This window comes from Scatophagus argus, chromosome 2 (assembly GCF_020382885.2).
Source record: "Scatophagus argus isolate fScaArg1 chromosome 2, fScaArg1.pri, whole genome shotgun sequence".
In the NCBI taxonomy this organism is placed as follows: domain Eukaryota; kingdom Metazoa; phylum Chordata; class Actinopteri; family Scatophagidae; genus Scatophagus; species Scatophagus argus.
The window spans coordinates 11,991,840-12,019,261 of NC_058494.1; the positions used below are offsets into that span (position 1 = coordinate 11,991,840).

General features: G+C 39.0%; 2 protein-coding genes across 5 annotated transcripts in view; both read left to right on the plus strand.

Annotated features, from left to right (window-relative positions):
- The first annotated feature begins 9 nt into the window (after window positions 1-9).
- acox1 (acyl-CoA oxidase 1, palmitoyl) lies at window positions 10-16,120 on the plus strand. 2 transcript variants are annotated; one of them, XM_046409522.1, is made up of 14 exons: window positions 10-242; window positions 2,166-2,325; window positions 3,632-3,792; window positions 7,215-7,322; window positions 7,490-7,609; window positions 7,742-7,857; window positions 8,698-8,867; window positions 9,464-9,626; window positions 10,501-10,691; window positions 11,487-11,666; window positions 12,457-12,562; window positions 13,068-13,211; window positions 13,644-13,850; window positions 14,367-16,120. In XM_046409522.1, exons 1-14 carry the CDS (start codon window positions 134-136, stop codon window positions 14,415-14,417), a joined length of 1,986 nt encoding a protein of 661 aa, XP_046265478.1. In that variant the 5' UTR covers window positions 10-133; the 3' UTR covers window positions 14,418-16,120. The 2 variants fall into 2 exon arrangements, with proteins under 2 accessions (XP_046265478.1, XP_046265468.1); XM_046409512.1 differs by lacking the exon at window positions 3,632-3,792 and adding an exon at window positions 6,286-6,446.
- A 1,293-nt stretch (window positions 16,121-17,413) lies between these two features.
- LOC124069940 (inactive rhomboid protein 2-like) overlaps window positions 17,414-27,422 on the plus strand; it is a 30,481-nt gene continuing 20,472 nt past the window's right edge. The window contains exon 1 of one of the 3 annotated variants that reach the window (XM_046409491.1): window positions 17,414-17,610. The gene's annotated coding sequence lies outside the window, so the exon portion shown is untranslated. Of the gene's footprint in view, window positions 17,611-24,699; window positions 25,433-27,422 lie in introns of those variants that run through there. The other 2 variants (XM_046409483.1, XM_046409498.1) reach the window with 2 other exon arrangements.

Here is a 27,422-nt window from a genome sequence, read left to right on the forward strand (position 1 = left end):
AGCCCCGACGGTTCTGCGCTTGCGTGAGGTAGACAAGTCAGGAGAACTCGACAGGTCGAGGTTTTTCGAGGTTATATAATATAATACTTACACTTTTTGCTTATACATATTGTTTTCAGCCAGATACAGAGCAATGAATCCTGATATCACGAAAGAGCGGCAAAACGCCACTTTTGACGTCGAGAAACTGACCAACATTTTGGATGGGGGCCCAGAAAAGACCAAAAGACGGCGAGAAATTGGTGAGTTTGAAATATCTTCTTTGCACTTTAGGAGTGATTCTGTTCTCTGCTGCCATGACTTAAAACTTGCGGATAATCGTAATGATATTTGCAAAGAAAAGAGTATAGCTAAAACGGTGGAGAAAATGAGCTAACCCAACAAAGCTTTCATCGGCTGTTTGCTTAAGAATTGTTGCTAGCGGTCTTCTCTTTCTGCGACCGCAAGGTAACGCTCAAATGGCCCTGATTTTACCCATCCTTTTAGTTAATTTAGGAGCCTGTCTCATCTACGCTCTGTCCACAGTGGTATTTCTAAAACCGGGCTTGTTAGGGAGATTTTATATGTTCCAAGGGTGAGTTCGGCGGATTCGTGTCTAGTGATGTGCACGTCGGCCAACGGTTAGCGTTGTGTTTCAGTGGTCTTCCTGTACAAGGAAATTCACGGCTCAAAGACTATTTTACGCCTGTCCTCTTCATTAAAACACACGTAGATCGCGGAGCCCAATATATACATGACATTTTCATATATAAGAAGAAGAATCACTTTATTGGAAATATATATATTTTTACATAAACACACTGAATTTGTCTTCTGCATTGGACCCATCCCTAGTTGAGCACACATGCAACACCCAGCAAATTACATGCAGTGAAACACACAGAAGCAGTGGGCTGCATCAAGCGCCTGGGGAGCAAATTGGGTTTTAAGTGCCTTGCTCAAGGGCACATCAGCTGGCTAATGGCTAATATATAACTATATATAACTTTAAATGGGTACCCAAGTGTGCAAATGCATTCTGCAATTTGACTGTGTGTCTTGATTAACAAATTCATTTTTTTGGCTCTAAAATGTCAAAACATGGTCTAAAATGGCCTTTATCGTTTCCCTTGGTTCAAAATTGCATCTTCATATCCTATTTTGTCCATCCAACAATCTAAAACCCATATATATTATGTTTATACTACTTAAGACCGACAACAGCATCAAATAATCTCATTGTACAAGCTGGAACCCAAGAGAGTAGTAAAAATGACCTAAATTGATTAATTGATCGTAGTAGTTTTGGTTAGTTTTCTGCCCATACATTGACTGTGTGGGTGTTGTAGCTCTAAAATCTCTAAAAGTGACAGTGTGCCGTAGCTCTTTGTTGTTTTAGTGCTGCAGTGTCTCCATGCCAAGATAAAAGAAGAGAATTAATTGCTTGGATCTTCTGAATGACATGGCCCACAAGGTGGTTGGAGATGCTGAGGCCTCTGCTTTACCTGAACTTCCTCCTCAACTGAGATAGTCTGTTCTTAAAGACCAAAACTATAGTTGACTTGTAAAGTCAGTAATATTTGGAACACAAATGGGCAACAAGATGTTTTCACTGCTGTGAAGGAAGCACTGGTTGTGTCCTCCAAATTTTGACCAAAGATAGACTTTCTTTTTCAACATGGGCTCTGATGTATTTGGTCTAGAACTGTAGACCTTGCAGGATTTTTCCACTCCATTGTGACACCATTGAAATAGTGCTGCCTGAAGCCTGGAGAATTTCAGTCACCAAACTCAATGAGACAAAGGGAACAGCAAGATCCACTCTTGTTCAGGGGAAGAAACACTGTGAAAAACTTTTCATACTTGACCAAGAAATTATATTTTTGTTTTTATTGTCTTCATTTATTTCTTCTTTTTGTGATTGTTGTTAGGCTGGGAACATTGGAAAACAGCCAATATTCCATATAAGCCACTGAGAACATAAAATGATGGTCAATCTGTAACAACTTGTGTATTAATTTGCTCATTGAATACACATTTTCAAATCGTAAAGCACATTTTCACCTCTTCGTACAAGCATTTTAATAGACTTTTGTGTGTAGGTCTTTACTTCTAGTTGTATAAATTGCATCATTTGTGCATGCTAAGAGATGCATTTCTGATTGACTTTCCACTATCCACTCTAGAGTCAATGGTTCTCAACGATCCGGACTTTAAGGAGGAAGACCCAAACTTCCTATCCCGCAGTGAGCGCTATGACCAGGCTGTTAGGAAAAGTGCCAAAATGATCCTGAAGCTCAGAGAGTATGGCATTGCGGACCCAGAAGAGATCTACTGCTATAAGAAGTATGTGGTAACGGAGTCGATGGGTGAAGCCAACCATCAGCTGGTTTACATAGTGTAGATTGGATATCTTTATGTGATTGCAGGGTTGAGGAAGAGCAGTGTGCACACAGTCAAACCCTCTGCTAGGAGACGTTAATTAAACATGGAACAGGTTAAGTAACTCATGCACGCGATGGATGTAACATTGCAGGCTCAGAAATATCAAACGAGTAAGAAATTATCTGTGTTATGATAGTCATTCACAAGTCTGTACGCTCATCTGTTCAAATTTAATGGAAGGTAATAAGTAATGATCAATGAAACGGTAGTTTTACTGTATATTTTGCCAAAAGTTCAGTCAGCACACAGAATATATACTTGTATACTTAGGAAATGCATGTTTTTAATATACCGTAAATCCCACACCCCTTGATCCTGATAAGGGTGTGGGATTCAGGAAGTGAACATTAATGTGTGTGGTTGATGTGTTACAGTTTGACTGTAATGCCACCACTCCCTGATGTAATTTATGCCTGTAATCAAATTATTTGCTTGTTTGTTAAGTGATTTGCGATGAGCAACATGAGCAATGTTAACTTTCAAATAATAAATGGCATGGGAAGTGCCACATAGCAAACAACTAAACAATAGGATGGTTTAGAAATGTGTAGTGGTAGTATATGGTACGTAGTTGGTTTGACCAAGGAGCTGTGTAACCACACAGGGCTGTGAAGCAGATAAGGTCAGTTGGAGCAAAGTTCATCTAAAGATTGCAACTGTGTCAGAGGGTGTTCAAGCTCCCTGCTTTAATCAGTTAGGCAATATATTAAAAATAAAAAAATAAATAAAAAATTATAAACCATGCACTCAAGAAATCATACCTCTCGTCAACTATATCAGACAAAAGTTAAATTAAGTTAGCTCTTTGATACTGTGCAACATTTTTTTAAAATGTGTTCCTAAAAAGCTTTTATTAGCCAGATATATGTATAGGGACAGTCTAAACTGAGACTTCACACAAAGGCAGTAGTGTTTAGACTTCTTTTTTTTTTTTCCCAAGATTTTTTTTGAAGTTTCAGTGTGCTTTGTTCTTGCACTCATTTGCTTCATGAAGCAGCTTATTTGGTTGACTTTTTATTTTATCTTATTTACTTAATTATTGAACCAATGAGCAGGCATCATGTCTCAAACTGAAATGTGGCGTATTAAGTGTGAGATAAATTTCACATAAATTTATTTTGGCCATAAAGATCCATAGCCAGAAAATGACTATGTCAGAAAATGCTTCACAGTTAAAGTATGTGTTTTATACCTTCCCTTCACCCAGTATTGCTAAGGGCAACCATCACGAGGCCATGGGGCTGCACTTTGTCATGTTCCTCCCAACCCTGTACAGCCAGTGCGACCCTCAGCAGTCCAGGATATGGGTACCTTTGGCAGAGTCCTTCCAGGCCATTGGCACATATGCCCAAACTGAGCTGGGTCACGGTCAGTCCTGGACTTAGCCCCTAACTTATTTACTTGTTGTTGAAGGCCCTCAGACAACTTCATTGTATTGTGCTTAAATAGCACAAACTGGCATTTGTATTTTTGAATGGTAAGCCAGAATAGTATTTGGAGCAGGTAAGAGGCCCATTTCAACAAGTTTGAATCACTGCTACCAGGACTAGTCCTGGTGATTTCTTGTATGTGTTTGACAGATCCAAATCATGTAGAAAATTCAAAAGTTGTTGCATGTGTCTTTTGACAGTTGTGCTCATGCATGACAAGAGATTTTAATTTGTGAATAATTAGGTATATGTATCTGCATTATTAACATTGCTCCAGTAGTTGTTGTCCCTTACACTTGTAGTATTAGTAGTATCTTAAATTAGAATGGATTAGTTTTGCCCCATCTGATCCACAACATATTCCTGTCAAACTTAGGTAGTTCTGCTACTTTCCAACTCACATCTCTCTCGTTTCCCCTTTATGTGATAATAATGAAAACAAATAACTGTGTCTGTGATTGTTACATTTCTTTGCTAATTGTAAACTTTCAGATTAATTTGAATCATTAATTTAGTCTTGATTATCTAATATGTCTTTGGTTTGCCTGTCGACATCTTGAGTGACCAGAAATGGTTGTGCTGGTGTTGTGTAACTTTGTAAGTGATGTATTTGGTCAGATTTGTTTTTGTCCTTGCTTTGCAATCTTACATCAAAAGCAAAAGAAGCTACACTGAGTGCAGTAAAAATCCGATAGCCTCGGTGAGGCTGGTTTCTAGCTCCTGAATGTCTCTTTGTACTCTGAGAGGCCGACAAATTTGTGGCGAGAGAGTATGTGGGCCAAGCCGGCTATTGTTTGTTGCCTTGCTGTAATAAAGCCAAATGGGCGCTGTTATGAATTTGTATATCTCTTGTGCAAAGCTACACTGAATATTTAGAACTGGCCCTGTCAGATTTGGACTAACACTCGGTCAAAGGGGAGAGTATAATTTATGTCCATGAGCACTTTTTTATTATCAGTTAATCTGCTGATTGTTTTCTTGATTCACAGGTTAATCATTTGTTTTCTAAAACCTCACAATATCCTAGAGCCCAATATAAAGTAATTAAATATCTTGTTTTGTCTCTCAATAACTTGAACTTACTATAACACGGAGAAAAGTTTTTAATTCTCACATTTGAGAATTAAGACTATGTTATGGCAGCTTCTTGTCTGCCTGTAGTGAGTTAAGAAAATGACTGGAAGGGTAGCATCTACCAAAATGTCTAATCTCTATATAGAGAGGAGGCAACACACAGAACCACACAGCAGTAAGCACTTCAGAGGTGTGCCCCACTGACTGAGGACTTCATCCTATTTTTATGCTCTCTGATGTGTCTGTGGTCCTTTGTTTTTCATCAAACTGTAGAGGAATGTTTGTGAAGCTCCAAACAGTCGGGTACAATAAAAAGGCAGTGACCCATTTCAGGAACTTAGGACTGGGTGTAATCTCCTGTGGGATCAAGATGTCATCCTGCCCTCTGCTTTACCCGGGAAGTTAGTTATTATGGGGCTATAGCAGTAGGTTCACCAGGTCATTGTTTGGTCACTATAGCAGTACACAACTAGGGTTACAGACTAATTACTTTATAATTAAATATAAAGTAAAAATACAACATTGTCCCGTTGTTGCTGCAAAGCATACAAAATGTCCATCACAGACTATCAAATATTTGGAGAGTTTGTTTGAAAAATGACTTAACAGTCATTAAATTGTCACAATAGTTGACCAAAAACATAAAAACAAACTGTCTAAAAGTTTACCCATCCATTATTAAATGCCAAAACTTATTTTAGTTTCTAATCTATTTATATATCATGTCAGTATACCTCTTTTCAGTTCTGTCATGCTTGTAGACCTAAATGATTTTCATGCTGGTTATGTAGGGGTGTTGCAGTTTGGGACACATATCCGTCCAAGCCTGCAATCAACCTTGAGATTTATGAACAGTGTGATACAAAAAATCAATTTCAAGACCATTTCTCTTTAATATCAGCCACAGTTCTGTCTTTCTGCCCCACCCCAATTTAAGCTTACTTAAACATCACCGAGGTCTTTGGGTTACAGGTGCATAAATTACACATGGGATTCATGATACCTGCTTAAGAAAAATGTTTATGCTTAGCATCTTTTATGAATTGAACTTCAAGTAAAAATCTAAAACTGGTTTTATAAATGAGCTCTGATATGATTAAATCACCACTTCCAATATGCATGATATGCTCACAAGCTGTTTGTCTTTGTCACTTCTATCCTTACTGCTTGCTTGCATAACCTGTATCTCTTTCCCTCCTGTGGATTTTTACAAATGCCTAATCCAACATTCTCTCCTCATCCATCTGCACTCTGGGTTTAAACTTGCCATAAAATTTCCTATGCACCTCCCTCTTTGCCTTTTTTCGCATTACCACCTCCTTTTCTTCTCCATTTGCCCCTGTGCTGCGTGGCATAGATGTGTGCACCCTGGGAGGCCAGAGCCCCTGGATCTTCATCTGGGGATGTTCCTTCCCACACTGCTCAACCAGGCCACCCCAGAGCAAATGGACCGGTTCTTCATGCCTGCATGGAACCTAGAGATCATCGGCACCTACGCTCAGACTGAGATGGGCCATGGTAAAGCGAACACTGCAGCCCAAAATATCAGGCCTATTTAGTCCTGTCAGTAGATGGTGTTAACACCAATCAGCCCCAACATTAAGTGGATGACATAGATCATCTCTTTATAATGCTACTCTGTTGAGAAAACTGGGGCCTCTAAGAAAAACTACCCTTCTTGTTCTGTTTCTGACACTTTTCATGTGTTTTTGATATTGTTTTTTTTTTTTTTTTCTTTTAGCATGTAGACCAGTAAAGTTACACATTTTTAGTCTGAGCAGGCAATTCCGACTGATGCACATACAAATCCTGCAACCTAAATAATACCAAAATATTATGAGATTGTTATATATGATTTTAGATCTGTCAAACACCTACAAAGTGTACTGCTTTGCTCCTTTACTTTTGCTCCATCCATTTTTTTATTTAAAAGAGTGAGGATACTGTTCAAAAATACTTATTGTTTCATGTTTCAAACTGTCGAGGGCAAAACATACTGTCATTTTGATCCATCATCATATTTAAAGCTTTGGTCTTTATTTGCTTGTATGATTGATGTAGGGAAGTGTCACTAGTATGATTGATTGATTAATGTAATTAATCATCTGTTCACATTAATACTTAGTTTTGTGCTTATTAATGCCAGTTGTAAACATGCTTAATTAATTAATGTCTTGAAATCGCAATGCCTTCACTGAGTAATTATTCATTTTTGCCTTTCCACTATGTACTCTGTATGTCTGTGTTGCGGATGTATGCGTTTGTTGGACTTTGACTTCTTTCTAGGCACTCACCTCAGAGGGCTGGAAACCACAGCCACATATGACCCAGCCACTCAGGAGTTTGTCTTGAACAGTCCCACCGTCAGCTCCATCAAATGGTGGCCTGGAGGACGTAAGTATATTCACACTGTCGTGTCTCTGCAGTGTTGGGACTCCATCAAAAGTTATTTTGCTGCCTTGAATAAGCCAATTTTTGTTAAATAAGATTATGTGATGTAACTTTTTGTGTGATGTAACTTAGCAAACTACATTTGACCCTCTTATTTTCTGTCTTTCTAGTTGGAAAGACCTCAAACCATGCCATAGTTCTAGCCCAGCTTTACACACAGGGAAACTGCCATGGTCTGCATGCTTTCATTGTACCCATCCGTGACAAGAACACGCATGTACCCCTGCCAGGTAATCTCCGTCTGTGATGTCTCTCTGGATGTGGTCGTTAAGACATCCCTCACTTTCCTTCCTGTTTCTGCTTGCCTTTTTGCCATTCTTTACTCTTCAGTGCTTACTCTCTCTTTTCACTGTCACTGTTAGGTATTGTGGTTGGAGATATCGGCCCCAAGTTTGGCTTTAGTGAAGTTGACAATGGCTTCCTGAAACTAGAGAATGTACGAATTCCACGGGAGAACATGCTGATGAAATATGCCAAGGTGGGATGATCTAATAGATTCCATGAGGTGTTTTGGTCTTTTTTTGTAAGAGGCTTGCTGTTATTGTGCCTGTGCATGCTCCAAAGGGCTATTGGTTGTTTCCACTGCTACATGTCTGTTTGCCACTAAAAAATGTAATGCGTACTGTTCTTTGCAGATATTTGTAGTATCTTGTAGTAATAGTTGATATAAAAGTTGTAATGACCTACACGATTTTTGTTCACTAAATGGCGAAGGATTGTTGCATCACATTCACAACTTGTGTGATTGAAACAAAATAATATGGTTCCTTACAGAGCTGCTGTTTATTGCAAGTTAGTTAATACATATACAGGTAACTTAAATCATCAATATTTACAAACCCTCACTTGTTTGGTAATCAAAGCATGCTTCTGTTTTTCATCAGTAAATCTCATGTATACAAGACAATACCTTTGTCTACTTTGTAAAGAAGTACAGAAGTACAAATATATTGTGCTTCTCCTTTGCTAAACAAATCTGATTGTTTATTTGCCCTGAAATATCTTAATTATGTAGTGTCAGAATCCTGCATGTACCCCTTTCATTTGAAAGTTCATTTGAGTTCATTTGAAAGTTTAGTTCAGTAAACCAAGCCATAAGGAATGCAGTCTGCTGATTCAACTGTATGTTGAATTATACAGAAAGCTGTTTCTGTAAAATAGTTTGGAAAAAACAAAGATTAAGACTGTAACCACTTTTAAGGTGTGATTCATTCCAGAATTGTTATTTTAGATGACATTACTTTTAGCTATGTGTACCTAATAATCTGATTATAGGTCTGAATTGTCAACAATTGTAATTACTTTGTTTCTCCACTAGGTGGAGCCAGATGGAACCTATGTGAAGCCGCCAAGTGCCAAGCTGACCTACGGCACCATGGTGTTCATCCGTTCCATGATCGTAGGCGAGTCAGCTCGGGCCCTCGCTAAGTCCTGCACCATTGCCATCCGCTACAGCGCCGTTCGTCATCAGTCTGAAATCCGGCCGGGGTCAGTCACTACAAATAAAGACACATCCACAAACAGCTACACAAGCTCAGAGAAGCAACAAGTAACACACACTACACATGCTTAAGATCATGCATGCACATTCAGGTGACAGGTTTCAAAATGAGGTTTCTAGCTAGCTTTGGAAGTTTGGAGCTAACCCCTAAATTTAACTCAATGTTTGATTTGTACCTCAAGTTCTTTAACTAGAGAACTTTATTCAGTATGTTGTACCTGTAATAGAGGATATCAAATTTGCCATGGCCTCGTTGGTTAGTATCGGAGGTTTTTGGCATCAGCTTTGTCATATATTGTAAGCGAGATAAAACATGCTCACCAGATGGGTATTAACTGCCAATTGTACATCGTAAGTAGTAGGCAGCTGCAAGTGAGAAACAAAATATATATGGACGTGGGAGAGTTTCTGCTTTTTTATTTTAGGTTTGTATGGAGCTCAATATTGTGCGAGCGGCAGTTAATGTTTGCATGTATGAATTAATGGGGAAAAGGGAATTGGTACAGATCTCGTACCACATCATTACAAGTCTGAGCTTTAATGAAACATTTAAAACTGCAACTTCTGTGTTTCTGTCCCACAGAGAGCCAGAGCCTCAGATCCTCGACTACCAGACACAGCAGTACAAGCTGTTTCCTCTGCTGGCTATGGCCTATGCCTTTACTTTTGTTGGTCAGTATATGAGCCATACCTACCACCGCATCAGTGGAGACATCAGCGAAGGGGACTTCAGTGAACTGCCAGAGGTACTGACATGCACGTGTGATGTGATCTAGGCTGAATGATAACTGACTGATCATGTAATCATTTAAACTCCAGATGTGTAGTAGATGCGGCTTGCAAGTTCTTCAAATCAATGACTGAAGTTTTTCTATTATTTACCGTCTTTGGAGACTTTGATACCTGATACCTATCTGCTTTGCTTAAAACTAACATCTTAATTTTAGGCTTTTAACTGAAGTATAACTAATATATTTAAGTGTTTTATTTTTTCCCTGACTGAGCTAGTAGGTTTCTCAAATGGATCATCACACTTTCCCCACCCTCTACTTTGCAGTTTTATTTGTGTGTCCTGAAAGGTCAATAGAGAGCAACTGTACCTCATTTTAGTGATGGTTGATGTGACTGGGGATGCACCGGCTGTGATGTTTATATTGAGAGAACCTCCGATTCCAAGCTGGTCCGTTTTACACATGCGCCACATGTCATACGCACAGTGGTGCAGGCAATAACATCACAGACACATGCTAACAAGCTTCTTAAAGCTTGCAATTTATAATACGTGTAGGGCAGCCATGGCCTAGAGGTTGGAGAAGCGGCTTGTGATCGGAAGGTCACTGGTTCGATTCCCCCACTGGATGGGCAGGAAAAATATGAGTGTGGTGTCCCCACCCCCCATTAGCCAGCTGATGTGCCCTTGAGCAAGGCACGTGATCCGTGTACCTCAAGATGTAACATCCTTAAAGGTGCCTGTATTGAAAATAGCAATTAATAATTGTGCATACATGAGTAGAAATTGATGTGGGCTATTAGATACATTTTAATTTTTATATATTTCATTCAGGCAGAGTGCAGGGTTGCAGGAAGCTATTTTCACCCTCTTTGCCCTTCAATCTACAGCTCCATGCCCTGTCTGCTGGACTGAAGGCCTTCACCACTTGGGCAGCCAACTCTGCCATTGAGGTGTGCCGCATGTCATGTGGTGGCCACGGCTACTCTCGCAGCAGTGCCTTGCCGGACATTTATGTCGAGTTCACACCTACGTGTACCTACGAGGGAGAGAACACTGTCATGATGCTGCAGACTGCACGGTAAGTCCTTGTGCAGAAATGCATGACCACAAATGAGTTCTTCACCCAGCTCTGACACAAATACACTGTGTGGTGAGGGTGCTCATACTGAAAGGGAGTTGTTAACATTTTACATTTCTCTTCACACAGGAAACTTAGCTGTTTAACTGAGCATGCTAACACAAACTACCGGTAATAGAATTGGAAAGAAACAGAGAGAAATACAGACACATACTTATTCATGTACTCACTCAGCTGCCCTACCATACCACAAGTGCAAGGAGACACACCCACAATCCTCCCACAGCAAAAACAAACACAAGTCACATTTTATATCCCTAAATGATAGCTGTGTGGGTTTTACTCCACTGCCACTGGAAAGGTCAGGTGTTCAGTTTCAAAACCAGTTATTTGCCTTCTAAAGGAATATTGCTTAGCAAGGCTGTAAGAACAGTTCCCGACATGTTCAGTTACTCAGTGAGCTTGCACCTCAACATGAAGAACACGAAGGACAAAGGTGTTGTGAAAGGGAATGAATGAATAGGCTGATATGTGAAACCAGACTTGAATTATGTGTTGTCCAGAGGAGAAAAAAAAAAAAAAGCCTACAACAGGCTACAGTGTGCTGCTTCAGTGTGACTGCAATCTTACAAGAAGAAATTAACTGGAAAGCCATACTACAAGAAATTTTGCTTTTGGGTACAGCTGATTTTCAAACTGCTAGAACCAGATAGTTAATTATCTAGCCTAGCTCATGCAACCATGTTCAATTGATTGATCCTTACCCATGTGGTTTCTTAACTTTTGCCTATGCAGATACCTAGTGAAGTGTTACCGGCAGGCTAAAGCCGGCCAGCAGTTGAGCGGCATTGTGTCGTACCTGAACGAATCAGAGCATCGGAGGATCCAGCCCCAGCCCGTCGCTGCAAGGCCAGTCGTGGTGGACATAAATGACCTGGTGAGCCTGGTGGAAGTCTACAAGCTACGAGCTGCCATGTAAGATTCATGACTAATTGTGATAATTATTGGCATATTAAATGATAATGAAAAAAATAATTAATTGCAGCCCTATAGAACATCAGATGTTAATATTAATGACCCTGATAGTCTAATGGTACTTGCCTTCCCAAGTCTGGTGTTCTCTGCCGTCGACCATATTTCTGCCTTTGTCCTTTTTTTGTTGAATGACATGATATGCTATGCTGCCCTGATCACGTCCCTGCATGCTACATGAGTCACATCTGGTACTCATTTGGGTAGTCAGGATTATTTGCGTGGTGAGCATAAACAGTGGCTGAGCCAGTCTGGTGGAGGACAGCAAAATGTGGCCTGTCAGTGCTGACATTAGAAGGAGAGATGTGTGCTTGCAGTCATGTCTGCAGTGTATCTCTTGAGGCTTACTTCAACATAGTCCATAGTTATATAGATTCAGTTGATATTAGTGAAAAAGTCAGATCGAGTTTCTTTTCATAGCACATTTAACAAACAGAGTTGACCAGCTGTTGAAATTGGTAAAATAATACTAGTAGCGACCAAAAAAGAACATAAATAGTAGTAAAAAGGCACCGAGAGAATGATAAATGGCAGCGATTAAAATACAAGGCAATATGAAAATATATGCACAAATGTAGAACAGAATAACAACAACTTGTAAGATCAGTTCCGTAGCAGATGGCCTGTTATACTTAAAACCCAAAGTCAAGTTGACATGTTGTTAAAGCTGGGGATGTACAGTGTGTTTTTAATGTTTTTTTAATTATTGATTGGCTTGTGTTTGTGTTTGTAGTCTGGTAGAGCTGGCAGCTAAGAGCATCCAGCAGGAGTTGCAGCGCAGAAAGAGCCAGGAGGATGCCTGGAACAACAGCTCTATTGACCTGGTCAGAGCCTCAGATGTAAGTTCTGTGTTTGACTGTGTGCATACACTTGCATGTTAAAATGCAGTATACCTAACCTTTACCTGGAAGTCAGCGTGAAAAGCAGGACTAAAGCTTTGAATATTGTCCTAAGGCCAGAGCTCACAAAACTCCCACATTCATTCTACAGTCAAATCTTCCTTCATTCTGCGGGGATGTTGTTCGTATTTCTTTGATTTCATGTGCTCAGTTTAGAAATATATTTTCAGAAGGAGAGGAGGAAAAATCTTTAAGTGTATTACTTGTCCCATGTTAATTAAATTTATGATTAAGCCAATGTAGCACTGGTTTTGGTGCCAAGACATGTTATAATCATTGCAGAGCTTGTGGGTCACAAATAGTAAGTGCAGTAATTGATGCTGACCTCCCAGGCTAAATATGTCATCCTCTTCATCTCCATTATTTCACTTTCTTTCATTTCTATTTGTTGTTCTTGAGTCTCTTTCATTCATTCATTCACATGCCCCGGTCTCTTTGTCTTCAGGCCCACTGTCACTACGTTGTAGTGAAGCTGTTCACTGACAAGCTGGGAGATATCAGTGACACAGCAATACACTCAGTGATGTCAACCCTGGCTCTTCTCTACGCCCTGCATGGCATCACAAACAACTCTGGAGACTTCCTGCAGGTCAGAACAATCAGAACATATAAAAACTGTATGATCAATAGTCAGTGCAAGTATTACAGACAAATCTCCTCCAGAATATATCTGTATATTCCCTGTGCTGTTGTTCTGTCTGTTTCACTGCCTGCTTAAATGTGGGGAAAAAAAACGACCTCAATAGCCTCTTTGTCTCTAAGTTAACAAAATGAGGTCTTTGAGTGTTGTATGAATATGCCTGGGTGGCTGGTGTCTTTTTTTGCTTTTTAAATGAATCAAATTAGATTTAGTTTCAGCTGTTGAACTTTAAATTTAAAGCAAATATAAGACTTGTTGTTGTTTGTTCTGTAGGCAAAATATTTTGTTTAAAAGGGACAGACCACTCTGTGCTGTCTGTTTCCTCACTGCTTGGGAAACTGAGAGAGATCCAGCAGCACGATTTCATCTGTTTTATTTCAGGCTGGACTGCTGAGTGTGCCCCAGGTCCTGCAGATTTCTGCTCGTATTAAGGAGCTGCTGTCTCAGCTGAGGTCCAACGCTGTGGCACTAGTTGATGCCTTTGATCTCCCTGACAAGAAGCTGAATTCCGTCCTTGGACGATATGACGGGAATGTCTATGAGCACATGTTCGAGTGGGCTCGCCGCTCACCCTTAAACACTACAGAGGTTAGTCAGATCCACAGAGGTGAAATAATAATAAACTTCTTGCTGTTAAGTGGAGGGGAGTTAATTACCTTTAATCCTTACGGCTGTACAAGCAATGAATAGTCCACAATAATATAGCAAGAAAAGGTTGCAGACCTTACTAGAACCCATGGAGCTTGTGTGCTTTGTGCAGTCTCCCCACAGCTCTCCCACAGCAGTGTTTACTTGACTGAGTGTTCAGGCCACATTGGTCATCTTTTCCTTTTGCCAACATGAACTTCATGTCAGTTTCAGTTCGTTTAAGAAATCGATGCAGGACAAACCTGACTGAAATACTTTAGGGATAACAGTTATCATCATTGTCCTTCACGGTCTCAGGGATACATTGCCCTTTCCGTTAATCTGCAGCACGCAACTCTCATGTGTCTGTAGTTACAAATCAAGGAGACTGTGTAAGATTGTATGTACATAGTTTCCCCTTGGTCTTGCTCATTATTTCAGCTAAATTAACCCTTCATGCCTTCTTTTTTTCCCCAGGTCCATGAGTCTTTCCACAAGTACCTGAAGCCCCTGCGGTCCAAACTGTGAACTGACCCTGGCACCTTGATTCCTGGCTATGACCCTTCAACTCTGTGCATATAGACTCAGTGTTGACAGTATTATATCAACCCCATGACAGTCTTCACTTGGCATCAGCTGGTATTTATCAGTGTGAAGGAATTTAGTCTGTTTTCTCTCTATATGTGGTCAAGTTGAACACTGTAATCAGCCTCTCTAAATGCCATGGTATATTGTAACATTTTGGAGCAATGTAGTGCACAAGCTCATGTTTTTGGGCAGTGGGGAATGACAGGCTAAACAGGTAAAGCAATCTGAAAATAATGTTAACAATAAGATGAATGCATGAAAGCAGGAGTAATTATTATAATTTCTTTGTGGCATTTCATTTCCCCAAATTTCATTGACCTAAAAAACATTTATAAGGGTTGATAGGTAGTTTACATCAGATAAGCAGTCTAACAAATTGAAGCAGAGGTCCAGTGGACACATCAAATGAAAATATTTCACTGTAAAATACAACACACGTGATTGAGTTCAACTTTAGAGCATTAAAATGTTGATTTATTTGAACTGTGCCTTTAAAAAGTCACTGTCTTGCACTGTATCAAACTGTCCTCCACAGCCTTAATGATACTTTACCCATATGTATGATTTTAGCGTCAAAGACTCTCCTTCTGTAGGTCATATCAGGTTTAAAGGTAAAAAAATCTGACTTTACTCTCATGAATAACATTACTTCAAAGAAATGTACAGATTATATTCTTAACTGTACTCGTAGAGGCCTATGGAGAGATGATGTGTATGAGACAGTGGCTTTCAAAGATGAGATGAAAAATTAGCTCACTCTAAGGATTTCTCATCAAGCAAGGGTGATCCTCTGTTAAACTGTGTTTCATTGTTAGATTGAATGATTACATTTTTGTGAGCGTCCATATAATTTTGAATGTATATGACTTAAAGCTTTCTGCAGATAACGGTGAAGGATGTCAGGTGTTTTAAAAGGCCACATATGCAATGTATGTGCGAAGTAGTGTTGTGCCTCCCTGCTGTGGGGGGTTGATATAAGTACTTTGGAAAGGATTCTTTTTAGTTTTTGTTGTAATCAAGCACATTTCAAAATACAATTAAATTCACTGACAGTATTGTTTCACATTCAAATCCTGCAGTTTGACTATTTCTGATTCAAATGTAATTGAAATATTTGCAGATGGGGTAATTGTTTTCCTAGATCAGTGTTTCCATGTGTTTGTTATTACAGGCTCAGAAAATCTTCGAATTTTCATTATAAACTGAATTTACAAGCAGAAATGTATGATACTTCATAGAATTGGTGGATAGAAGTAGGAAACGAATTTGAAGAAATTGTTTTAACTGGAAAGACACCATGATGAAAAGGAGAACTTTAATCTAAAGCCTCACTGGTAACTGGAGATGATTTGTGGAATAATCTTGTGCCTGGAGAAGCCATCTTTTCTAAATCTATCCATTGTAGCATGTTCTCTCACAAGTACCATAACCGTTTTCGCTTTCTGTATATGTTTGACTTTTAATCAGGAGATTTCTGCTGTAAGAGCTTGATTATCTTTGTGTATGTAAGTAGTTTGTAAATCATATTTGTGTTCTAATTTGTCTGTGTTTTACAGGTTAATACTGCACTTAAACAACATGATTTTAATGGTTGGTAAATAATTTGACCTGTAAGCTTTATTAATAAAAAAATAAATAATCAAGGTATCTTGATCTTGTTTACTTGATCCTGGACCAGCTCAATCTGATTTTCCAGACCACTGTAGAAGTCCACTATGGATAAGACTGCTTCAGGCCCTGCTTTAGCTTTGTCTTGATAAATGTATTGAAGACAAAATCTTAAAAGCCTCTTATACTGTAAAACCACTTGAATTAAATGTATCTATATTCTACCCAAGATGACCTTAGAGAGGAGTACAGTTAAAGAATTTTGACAGAAGAAATAAAACAATGATACATTTCAGTGCTGCATTGTAGCAAACATTAAATGGTCCCTGATTTTACACATGATCATAGATCAGTTTGCTAGTTGTGTAGCACAAATACAACCCTCATTTGAGATGCTGGCTTACAAGTCATTTTGGTACATATTCATCTGGATTATAGTACAAAGACATGATATATAATTTCCAACTGATGAACTTGATTGTTTTATAAATACACATTCATTCTGAACTTCTTGTCTGCAACATGTTTCAAACAAACTGGAACAGAAACAGTGAAGGAAAGAGAAAGTGTGTTTTGTGTGTATTGCTCAGAAAACTGCTAACAGGTGATAGGACCATGACTGAGTATGAAACCTCAAAACCTCACACTAGCACACACCTGTTAATGCATATTTATGCTGCACATGCTAAACTGGCTTCTTATTTTTTTATTTTTTTATTTTTTTTCCTCAGAATGTTTTGTTTTTTTCTTTCATATTGTATTTGTCTTTGTCTATATATTCTATTTTTACTTAGCTTATATTTCTATTTTTTTGTTCAACTTTTCATTTCATATTTTTTATAAAATACTCTACCTATTCTACCTAATACTCTACCTATTGGGACCTGAGTCCTAATTTCGTACCATAAGCATGTAAATGTGAGCTGGTATGACAATAAAAGTTCCTTGATCCTTAAAAATACTGTTACATTAAAGGTTGTCTGGAAGTGGGCTTCAGGTTTCAGTTTAAACAGAAAGCCTCTGTTACCACCTAGAGCTAAATTTCACAATATCCTATTTGCTTATAAAATTTCAATCACCCCACGTTCTTTCTAACCCTGTTGTCCATTCATTTCTTACATTTCTTTCTAAAGAATAAAAGTTGCACAATACTAAAAACAGTTGCAGGTTGGGTAAGTGATGTAGTTTTCCTTGTAAACCACTAATGTTTCAGCTGTATGAACTGAACGTGAAAAAGGCGTGCTGTGACTTTGTGAAGAGTTAATCACTAACTACAGTATTATGACTGTAGTTTCCACACGCGGCCGGGTGTTGGAGGGTTTGGACGCGGCCCAGCTCGCCTCCTCTGTGGATAAGATCAGTCGTAACTCCGCCCCCTGCTCCTCTGTGGAGCTGCAGTTAAGGATGTTGCAGGAGAGAAAGAGGGAAGTAGTGACACACTGGTGGACAGTAGCCTACACTATCGTAACATTTCGGACATATACCCTCTGCTAATGAATAATAACCCAGTTATTTCTTCGTGGAGGTGAGTGGAATAAGACTCTTCAAACCTCACGTTTGTTTTTGGGACGTTAAATCCGTTAAAAGTTAACGTTAACTTAAAATGTTTGGATCAACGGAGTCTGTCGAGTTTTTAAAATGAAAACAGATATTAAATAACCCAAAATGACCTTGTGTCTACTCTACTCTGATGATGAAGGGAGTTACGATGTTAGGCGTGCGTCTGGCCAAGTCGGCGCTATTTGGACAGGCCAAATAGAACAGCTAATGACAGTAACAATGTTAGCTTACAACGGTCGTCCTCGTTTAACGTGAGAGCGGACTGAAAGCATGCTTCGGCAAGCCCTTTGTTGGTCTGCCCGCCGGGTCAAATACAATTAATCATCGCCAATTTCCTATTGCTTCCCCTTAAAGTTGATCATGGTCACCATGTGCCGACATATTCAGCTTACTCTCCTCCCATTTTTTTTATTTTTTTTTTTAAAAGAATGTAGGAGGGAGTGTTCGCACCGTCTTTCACTGGAATTTAACCAGCGATGACCCCTAACTGAAACTGACATTCTCATCTGATTAACTATATTTTAAATTTTATATTTTATCTTAAAACAACTGACTTTTAACGTCTGAAAAGCACTTTTTTTTAGCTTTACACAGACTAAAATGGGGACAGTCCAGTCAGTAACGTAATTGAATAATTGCCTAATTGTTGCAGATATAACATGTAGGAATAACTGTGTGTTCTTAAAGTTGCCTCTCCTCGTCCAGCAGTCAGGTTACCAGCAGTCTGGTAATCCTGTACCTGTTCTTTTCTACTGTCAGAAGTGTTTGTTAAGGGTGACACCTCGTCATTTTTCTTGTTGCTCTGAATCAGAAATATGTGTAGGAGTCCATAACATAAAATGGAAACACATGTTTTGGCAAACTCATTACATTAATGGAATTGTCTGTTGATTTCTAAACTGTGTGAAGGGGGTGAAAACAAAGAAATAAATGATCATGACAGCATTTCTGCATGGTTTGTCTTGTGATATTTACACGTGTTCAGAATCACATCCAAAGTAACAGTAAGTGCACAATCAGTCTTATATTCTAGTTAAATTTAGACACACACTTGTGAAACGGAAGGCTGAAACTGCTGGTCACACATAGGCCTCTGAATACAGCAAAGACCTGTAAGATGAATCATGGGAAACATTAAGACTGTACAGAGGAAGTATTACTGTATACAGTATCACTTTCAACATTACAGCCTTTTTTGTAGCTGGTTCAGGAGAACACCTTCAACATCATAATGAAAAAAATGAACTTTTAATAACACTTTAATAACACTAACTTGTATACATTTAAGTCTCTGAACTCCACTGACCAGCTTCATGTTAATTTTGTCCCATACAGCATGTCAGTATGTAAGCACTGTTGTTTGGCTGTTTTACATTCATCATACTGTAGTATTCCTCACACTGTTGTTGTGTTGTGTTTATTATTTTTCATGACTAATGCTAATTTATTTCACATATAAAACTAAATATTTTGCTTGAAGCTGCAGCAGTGTTCATCATGCCGTATTAACTTTGATGTCATGGCAGGTTGATTCACAACTTTATGACCTCATGTGTGAACTTCAGTGTGCGCTGGCTTTTCGTCCTTTTGCAGGAGGAAGCAGTGAATGAGTGTTATGTCATGGTATTTTCCATTGCGCTCTGTTTTAGTACACTGTATTTTATACAGCTGTGAATGCAATAGAGAAAAGAGGAAATCATTTGCAAAAGCATAACGTTTATGCTATACAGCAAGCAGCAATACAACAGCTGCATTGCCCTGGCCGAGTGGACATGCCGACTGTGCCAGCGGCACCTGTTGCCGCGTTAACGGCCTGTGTCAAGGACAGTTGTGACTCAGTGCAAATCAGAAAGTGAAGGAAACATTTCATCGGAATCAGCAAACAAGCTCTGTGTTTATTTTATTCAGCAATCTGTGGAACACAAAAGGGTACAGATCTTGTGTGTTGTTTCTATAGTGGTTAACTAATGGGGCATGCTGCTCTTCAGGGTCCTTCAGGGCTTCCTGGAACCTGTGAAGTGTTTTTTTTTTTTTTTAATATCGATTGTTGCCTTTTTGATTGAAGTTAGAGCACATTAACAGAGAATGTATCTGCCCAGAGGTTTCAGTTCCTTCATTGTTACTTCACCATCAGTACTTTACCACAGTTTTATCTAATATAGCTGTGGTGTCTGAGTAAAGTACAGCAAATTTCACTGCTTTACTGATTTTTGAGTTTGGAAAACCCCAGGCTTGTCAGCTTGCGTTCAGTGTCTTCTAGTCTGTCACAGTGTCACAATCAAGTCCTGTCATCACTTCCTTCTATGGACTTTCCTTCCATGATCTTATCTGTTTTCAGCTACTACACCATAACACGCCCAGAAAACATTTTTATAATAACAACCCGCTGCAGTTAACAGTATCAAACGGCTGGCGCTGTTGGAATTTTTTTTCCCTCCACTCCCATGCCAGCGTTCGTTCAAACTGCATGACACATTATCTGAAAATATTCTGAGACACCGGAAATACTTTGAATCCCGAAGACTCGTGAGCCTTAAAAGGATTCCTGTGGCTACCCTGGCTTTGCATTAAAGCTCTCAGTGGTATAGAAAGTAAGTTGTAGCACATTTACACTTACACAGAAAACATGCATTTTCCTCAGTGTATCTTGTGAGATCCATAAGGGGACAAAATGTCTTTACTCATGTTCTGTCAGATAGCAATTGTGAGTACATTACTTTGTCTGTCTCAGTTTTAACAGCCGGCTGGCCCAGCTGACAAGATTTAGTCAGAGAAATCCTCAGAAGTTAGCTGTTTCATGTGTCCACTCAGCATATGAACATCTGCTATTTAGGTCACATCTTGAGGATTCTGAGGATCTCTTGGACTGAGAACAAGGCTGAGGAGTTGCATAGTAGTTTGCTGTTTGCAGGTTTGGGCATGCAGACTCTTGGAAAATGGTGCAGTGTTTCAAAGTGTCTCTGGAATTGTTAGGTGGAAGCCAAGGTCTTTTTCAAATAAGATTCCTCAATCGTTAACTTGAATCACTGTCTTCTAATAGCTCTAAAATGGAACTATTGATTTGTTGGAGGGACCAAAGTGCTATTATCAGCCGCTGATGCGTAATGGGATATGTAAAGACTCAAGGTTTTGTTCAGAGATTTGTCATCATGAGATATTGTGCTTTGAAGTGAAAAATGAGGGGGCAGATTCAGTTGTTTCTCTTACTGTTCAGAAGGACACAAACACCATTGAAACTCATGGTCTCCTACGCCTGAGCATAACTGTCTTCTCGGTCATGATCGGTTTGTACACTACACACATAGCAACAGTGGAGACAGACCAAACCAAACATGTTTTCCACCTTTTGAAAGCGTCTGTTTGAAGTTTATCAGGAGGTTGTCATTTCATTGCTGTCATCAAAGGTTTTGTGTGTTTTTAAAAGGTCTTGTTAAAGCTGAGTGCTCTTTGCCAGCTGGCTGCTGGCCTGTGTGCTTTAGAGCTCTTTCACATTCATTCCCTTCTGGTCTTCCAACAGCTTAGTTTGTTGAGACACATAGACTTCGTAAGGAAAAATCAGTTCTTGAAAGAAAATTCGTTTTCATAGGCAGAATTTACTGAAACGAAACAATGAAATGAAATGAAAATGAAAATTAGGAGGCACCTGGTAATGGTGCCATAAAAATCAACGCACCATAATTCATCCATTGTTGACTCAAGTGTGAATCAAACAAAGAAAGTATGAGCTAAAAGCAGACTATGAGGGTTTGCCAGTATCTGGTCCACACAAGATGTCTCAAAATGTCCATAGCACAGCCGAATCACATGATATCTTCTAATAAAAATATGTGATTGGACAATAAATGTTAGATCTTAATTGAACTGATGTGTGTCACCTCAACATCTAGAACATCTTGAATAAAAATTCAACCAGCATTTTTAATAACCTACCTAACCTTCAACATATTTGTGTTTTCCATTTTCTTTTTAGAGAAAATTTAAAATGATTTCAGATTGACGACTTTTGACTGGCAGTGTAAATACACAATAACGCCTCATGTTACTACTGTAGCTCACGCAGTAAGTGTGGACAAGTCCCACGTACAAATTTGCACTTGACATAGTTGTCCCCACACACACTGACTGCGCAAGACATAAAGTCTGTGTGAATGTGATCTTTTTGTGAACACCGTCTCTTGCACTGTTGTCAGCTCTGTTCTCAGTCATAATGATTAAATAATTATTCCCATTATTATTCATGCTTCACTTATCATTGTGCTGATGCTTCCTAATCTTAGTCACACTTGTTCTTGAGTTCTGAGTAATTTTCATGTTGACGTTATCCTTAATGGATTTTAGCATTGCTGTGTTCATGCATAAATGTGCTCTTCTGAAGTTAATTAATGCAGCTTAATGTTTTAAACCATTAGAATAAGTGCTTGTGCTAAACCAATAGTTTCACATGCTTTTGTACATGTTTTTTGTCAGGGTCTCCAAGGTAAGATGCAAGTAAAACTAGGTGGACATGAAGAAATGATGAGGATGAATAAGTCCAGTAACAGCTCAGCGGATATTTCTGTGGCAGGCTTGCACAGTAAGATGATAGATAATTGTCCATAATGATAATCTTAAACTGACTTACAGGACAACAGAAAAAGTTTAAAAAGATTACTGAAGTTAAAAAGAGTGTGAATAAGCAAAGTCTCAATTCTCTGTGAAAAAAGGAAGGATGTTGGTTTGCAGTGTTGTCTAGAGTACAGATCTTGATTGTGACACATTTACAACAGTATCAGAAGTGCCGCCCATGTGACCTTTTGAATGATCACAACCTGGCCCAAGGTTATTGTTGCTTTATAATGGTTAAGGATGAAAGCCTATCAGAGTCACAAGACATTTAGGAGAAGAGACTAAGAGAAATGTCCTCCTGTAGTTATTGACTCCTGTCACGGTCATGTAAAGGAGAGCTGTTCATATCCACTTATCAACTGCAAATCCAACATTTGGGATGGTGAATGATGTAACATTTTCAAGTTAGAAATTAACAGTGACCAAAGATAATTGTAATTAATTTGTCACTGTAGTTCGGACCGGACAAAGCGGGCTGTACAATTACATGATATACCTACCAATACAAGGCTCAAGGCTAGAGTGGGGTATAGTGTGGTGAAATGAGACTAAACCCTTTCTCAGTGGATCTTACATAATATTGACTGTGATGTCTCTACCATGCATACACCATTGGCAGTCCTCTCTATTCAGTCATTAGTTTTTCTAAAAGAAATAATCTGAAGCCCACCCACTTCTATACTTCCCTCAAATTTCTCTTTAAAATGGTGAAAGACCACATCTTTGTCCTGAGCTCTTATTTGCTGTGGTTATCAATTGCACAAATGTTATCTGGTCAGTGACATGGTGCTGTTGTAATGCTTCACTTATTAATATTGGTTACTTTCACTACTGAAATATATTTGGAGCTTTCTGTACCACTACAAATGGGAAAAGTAGGGAAAAAAAAGCTGAGCTGACTGAGCTTGGCACTCACAACACTTCTGTTCAGTGAGACTCACTCTTTTCTCCACACAGCAACAACAAGCTTTTTATTGCTGTGGAGGCACATAGTGTAGTTTCTCAGCAGTTCCCTTGGCTCAGATGTGAGAAGAATGCCAAAAATATACACAGTGAGTGAACTGGTTTGGTCGCTTTCAAAGTAGTGTAGTGAGTGTCTCGATTTTTTTTCTCCCCGTCTTAGGTAAGGGACTGTAACAGGCTAAAATTATAGTAGTTCAGGTCCTAATAAAATCCAGTGTAAAAAGTCTGATCATGGTGTTTCACAGTCACTATCATGACTTAGCGATTTTATTTCACTTTAACAGTACAGCTTAAGCTTAATTTATTAAGCTGTGTTGAGGACAGTTTTATTTATTTATCCATCTGGACTAAAGGAAAAAGGTAATGGTAATTCACTTGTGGTGCTCCGACAGCCAAGAAAGACATTTGGAAACAACAGTGTCTCTTTCCAGAAATCACGATCTGGTTGCTCAGGGTAGTCCACAGATCTTGTTGTGAGCAGTTTCATGTAGGAATTATTTTTCTTTTCATATCACCACGCAGAAGGAAACATGCATCTACTCATGGACAAGAGGTTTGCTGGGTATTATGGGTCTCATCTACGTAGTACTATCTTGTACTGTTATATTAGAGAGAAGGCAGAAATCTTTACAGCTGATATCTCCAAAAGTCTGCAACTCATACCAAAACAGTCTAGATGGATAAATATGTTGTTGTTTTTTTTATTTTTTATTTTGTTGTAAACTCTGTAGTGAGCTCATGTAGCCTGGAAAACCCTCCTTGTTTTACATGTTTGTCAAGTGTTGCCTACACTTAGCTTAAGTAAATGTTGGCAATGAGTGTGCTTGGCCCAAGTGGCGTTGGTCAAATGCTGTGTGGTGTGAGTGTGACAGAATAAGAAACATGATCTTTTCCCCATACCTCTGCATGTGGGTTATGTATGGCCTGTGTAAGATAAGAACAATGTGTCCTGACTGCATTTGTGCAGCTCTGAGTGAATGAGCCAGTCCTGCCTCTCTCCGGGATTACATGGGAAGACACCGCCTTGACAATCACTCATGTGGGAATACACACAAACAAACACACTGACACATTCTCAGGGCACACCTCTCTCTGGGGGAAGAGAGTGAACCATGGCGACGTACTCTCATAGGAAGACATGATCACCAAACATAAAGGGGTGTAGGTGGCTAATACACATACAGTACAGTCCCACTGATTAATGGTCAAGTGTGGAACTGTTTTCGTGATCCAGTGAATAATTAGACCCCAAAGAGGCACAAACATGTAGGGACACTTGTTGAAAATGGTATTTTTCATACCCTGTGATGAAATTAGTGATGGCTCACTGTGGGCATATCCTTTTTTTGGCTCTGACATGTGACTCATTGGGATCTGGGACTACAATGAATCAGTTAACAGGTTCACTCGTTCTGCATCTTAGGAGCAAGTTTCAGTGTTGGCTAGATGTGATTAGCACATGAGAGAGAGTGCATGCATGGTTAATGATTGTTTAACATGCTCTGATGGTGCTGTGACTTGCTGACATATTACCATTTTCACACAGCTGGGCAAAATCATGGTCATGGATTCAGTAAATTAAGTATAACTGATGTCAATCTTCAGCTGACAGTAGACATATTTTTTGCTTTAAAGAATCATAATAAAGTGGAGGATGATTGCACAATGTCCTGGCTATAGAATAATAACACCACTGCCATTTAGATTAGCTCCCTGTAAACCTCACATTGACCATGCAGTTTTGTGTGTCACCTGACACGAAACCTCTGGCTAACTGAAAGCCTGGTACCAATTCTATATTCTTTCATGGCTCCATTACAGAATAAATGAATGGATAAACTCAGGCTTTTGTTCTGCATTGTTGGTAGTTGGTACTCTGAGGAAAATGGAAAATAAATCCTGTCATCTTTGCTACAGCGGCACCAGCAATAATACCACCTGGAAACGATAGAGGAGGAAAGTCTGTTTCCACTAAGATATTTTTCTTGTTGATGGTATCAACAGTATGCCAGAACTGGTCTGCTGCTTAACACAAATAGAAATGCCTCTCATTTTTCTGGCTTTGCTGTGCAGCATTAATGCTATTGTGAATAAGAATATCGAGTTAGCTCAACTAGAACTGTTGTACTGTAAAATGATCTGACCTGGGGGTGTTAATCAGTATTCCTTCATGTTAGCAGAGAAGTTCCACTCAAGATTGTATTCCGACAGAATGGCAGGTAAGACAAGATACAGGCGTTTGAACTGTTTATGTGAATATGTTGCACAATTATGTGGCGCATGCTAAATGCTGAATGTGAAACAAAGAAAAGCAAATATTAATTAAAGTCTTGGGAAAATTAGATTTGTAACTATCAGGGTGCTATCGTGATACTGATTCAATATATATATATGTAACTATTAACTAACTATTAATATAACTATAACTATACTAGATGGCTGTGTATTGATATATTTAGTTAAAAAAAAAAGCACTAACCCCTTTTTGTGGTTAATGCTTCATACTCTGTGGGTTTCCAGCTCTGTATTTATATCTGTCATCTTTCCTCTGGAGAATATAATTTGTAGTCCATTCTCATTAGTTTTCCTATGTGAACCTGTACAACCGCCTACATTGATAGACTATTGTCAGCAGTGGTCCTCTGCCACAAGAGCACTCTGTCCATTAGCTAAATTCCTAGCTATTTCATTATCTAAGTGGATGGGTTCCACCCCCTACCTAAGTCTCCACTCAACCACAGGCTAGATTCCCAGTAGCCTCCTCTCTGTCTCAAGAGGACTAAGGATAAGTCTTTCTGCTTAAGCTTGAAATATTTATCACACATAATTGAAAACACTATTGTCAGAATTGAAATGTACACTCCTAATAGCTTAAAGGTATCATAGAAATCCTGTTTATGGGGGAATATGAACACAAATTATATGTAAAGCTGCATCTAACTGTGCCGTGGCTCCATAGTGGAAACTAGGTTATTAACTGAGCTGGTGTCAGATTTCCCTGCTGCTGCCATTTCTCCTGTAGACACCGAGGGTCTCACATTGATTTTATAAACCACATCTCAGGACAACTTCAAGGCTTTCAAGACTGTAATGACATTGTGAATGTGTTGGCCTTGTAACGTTGTAGGTTTATGTCTGCAATATCTTTGATTTCTCTGGAAATATTTAGCGTAATGCTACAAGACACTCTGAGCTCCAGGAATAGACTGGCTGGTTGTTCCACTGTTGACTGTGGTAAAGAGAAGGATAAGTAAGTTTGACAAAATAATTTCATTAACTGAGCTGAAAAGAGGCCGACGATGATTCTTATCACATCAAGATGTGATTTATGTGCTATTTGTGTCGTCCAAAGTGTGCAGCATGTGCGCATGTGATGTAGTTCAGTTAATATGATGTATTGTTTGTAAACACTGCCTGTAGGACACAGTGATCTTTATAGGAGTCATACTACTAGTACTGTGAGTGTCTTTTAAGTAGTTGGATATAAAATGTGTTCCAGACATAACCAGATGATCGCCTACAAAGCAACTTCAAATCAGTGTAGAAGCAGCAAAACCTCTAGCTACTAGATCAGCATTATTATATGCAATCAATAAAAAAAAAGAGTGCAGGCCTGTTAGGATATGGATTATTAACCACCTGGAGGATGTATGATTTGAGAGCACTATTGATCTCTGTCATCTGACGTCTTCGGGTGTCACTCCCAGCTGCTTAACAGCTAGCATATCAGTTGCTTTTTCATTAGTGGTGCAGGTTTGTGCATTAACCACTGCAGAATTGATTTCTGATTTAGTTGCCTAACCAGTTACCTTGAATTTATTTTAACTTTCAAATTGAATGTGTTATTGTGAAATCTCTTGTTGGCTCAGCAGTGCTGTATGACACTATACATCATGATGTGATTTCGTTAAATTTGTCAGCTGGTAGAGAGATGTTGCTGTATGATTTAAACCAAGATAGCTATCCCTTTAATATCTGTCTGTGAGCAAATATGCACATCAGTGAGCAGGGCTGGTTTTTACTTTGCATAATTTTTGCATTAATGTTCTGAAGTACCTTCATGTGTCAGGGATTTAATTCACTGGATTAGCCAAAAGAATATGTGTCCATCTGGTTGTTTTGTCACTAAATGGTTTCCAGAATTAATTTCCAGAAAATGTACTATATCATCATCATAAGCTTTGTGCTATTACACTGTGAAACACACAC

Excerpts from the sequence above, each read along its gene's own strand:
- acox1 (XM_046409522.1), top strand. The coding sequence starts at position 134 with ATGAATCCTGATATCACGAAAGAGCGGCAAAACGCCACTTTTGACGTC. Across the intron at positions 2,326-3,631 it reads GAGATCTACTGCTATAAGAA|TATTGCTAAGGGCAACCATC; the intron begins GTATGTGGTAAC and ends CCCTTCACCCAG. Across the intron at positions 11,667-12,456 it reads TACAAGCTACGAGCTGCCAT|TCTGGTAGAGCTGGCAGCTA; the intron begins GTAAGATTCATG and ends TTGTGTTTGTAG.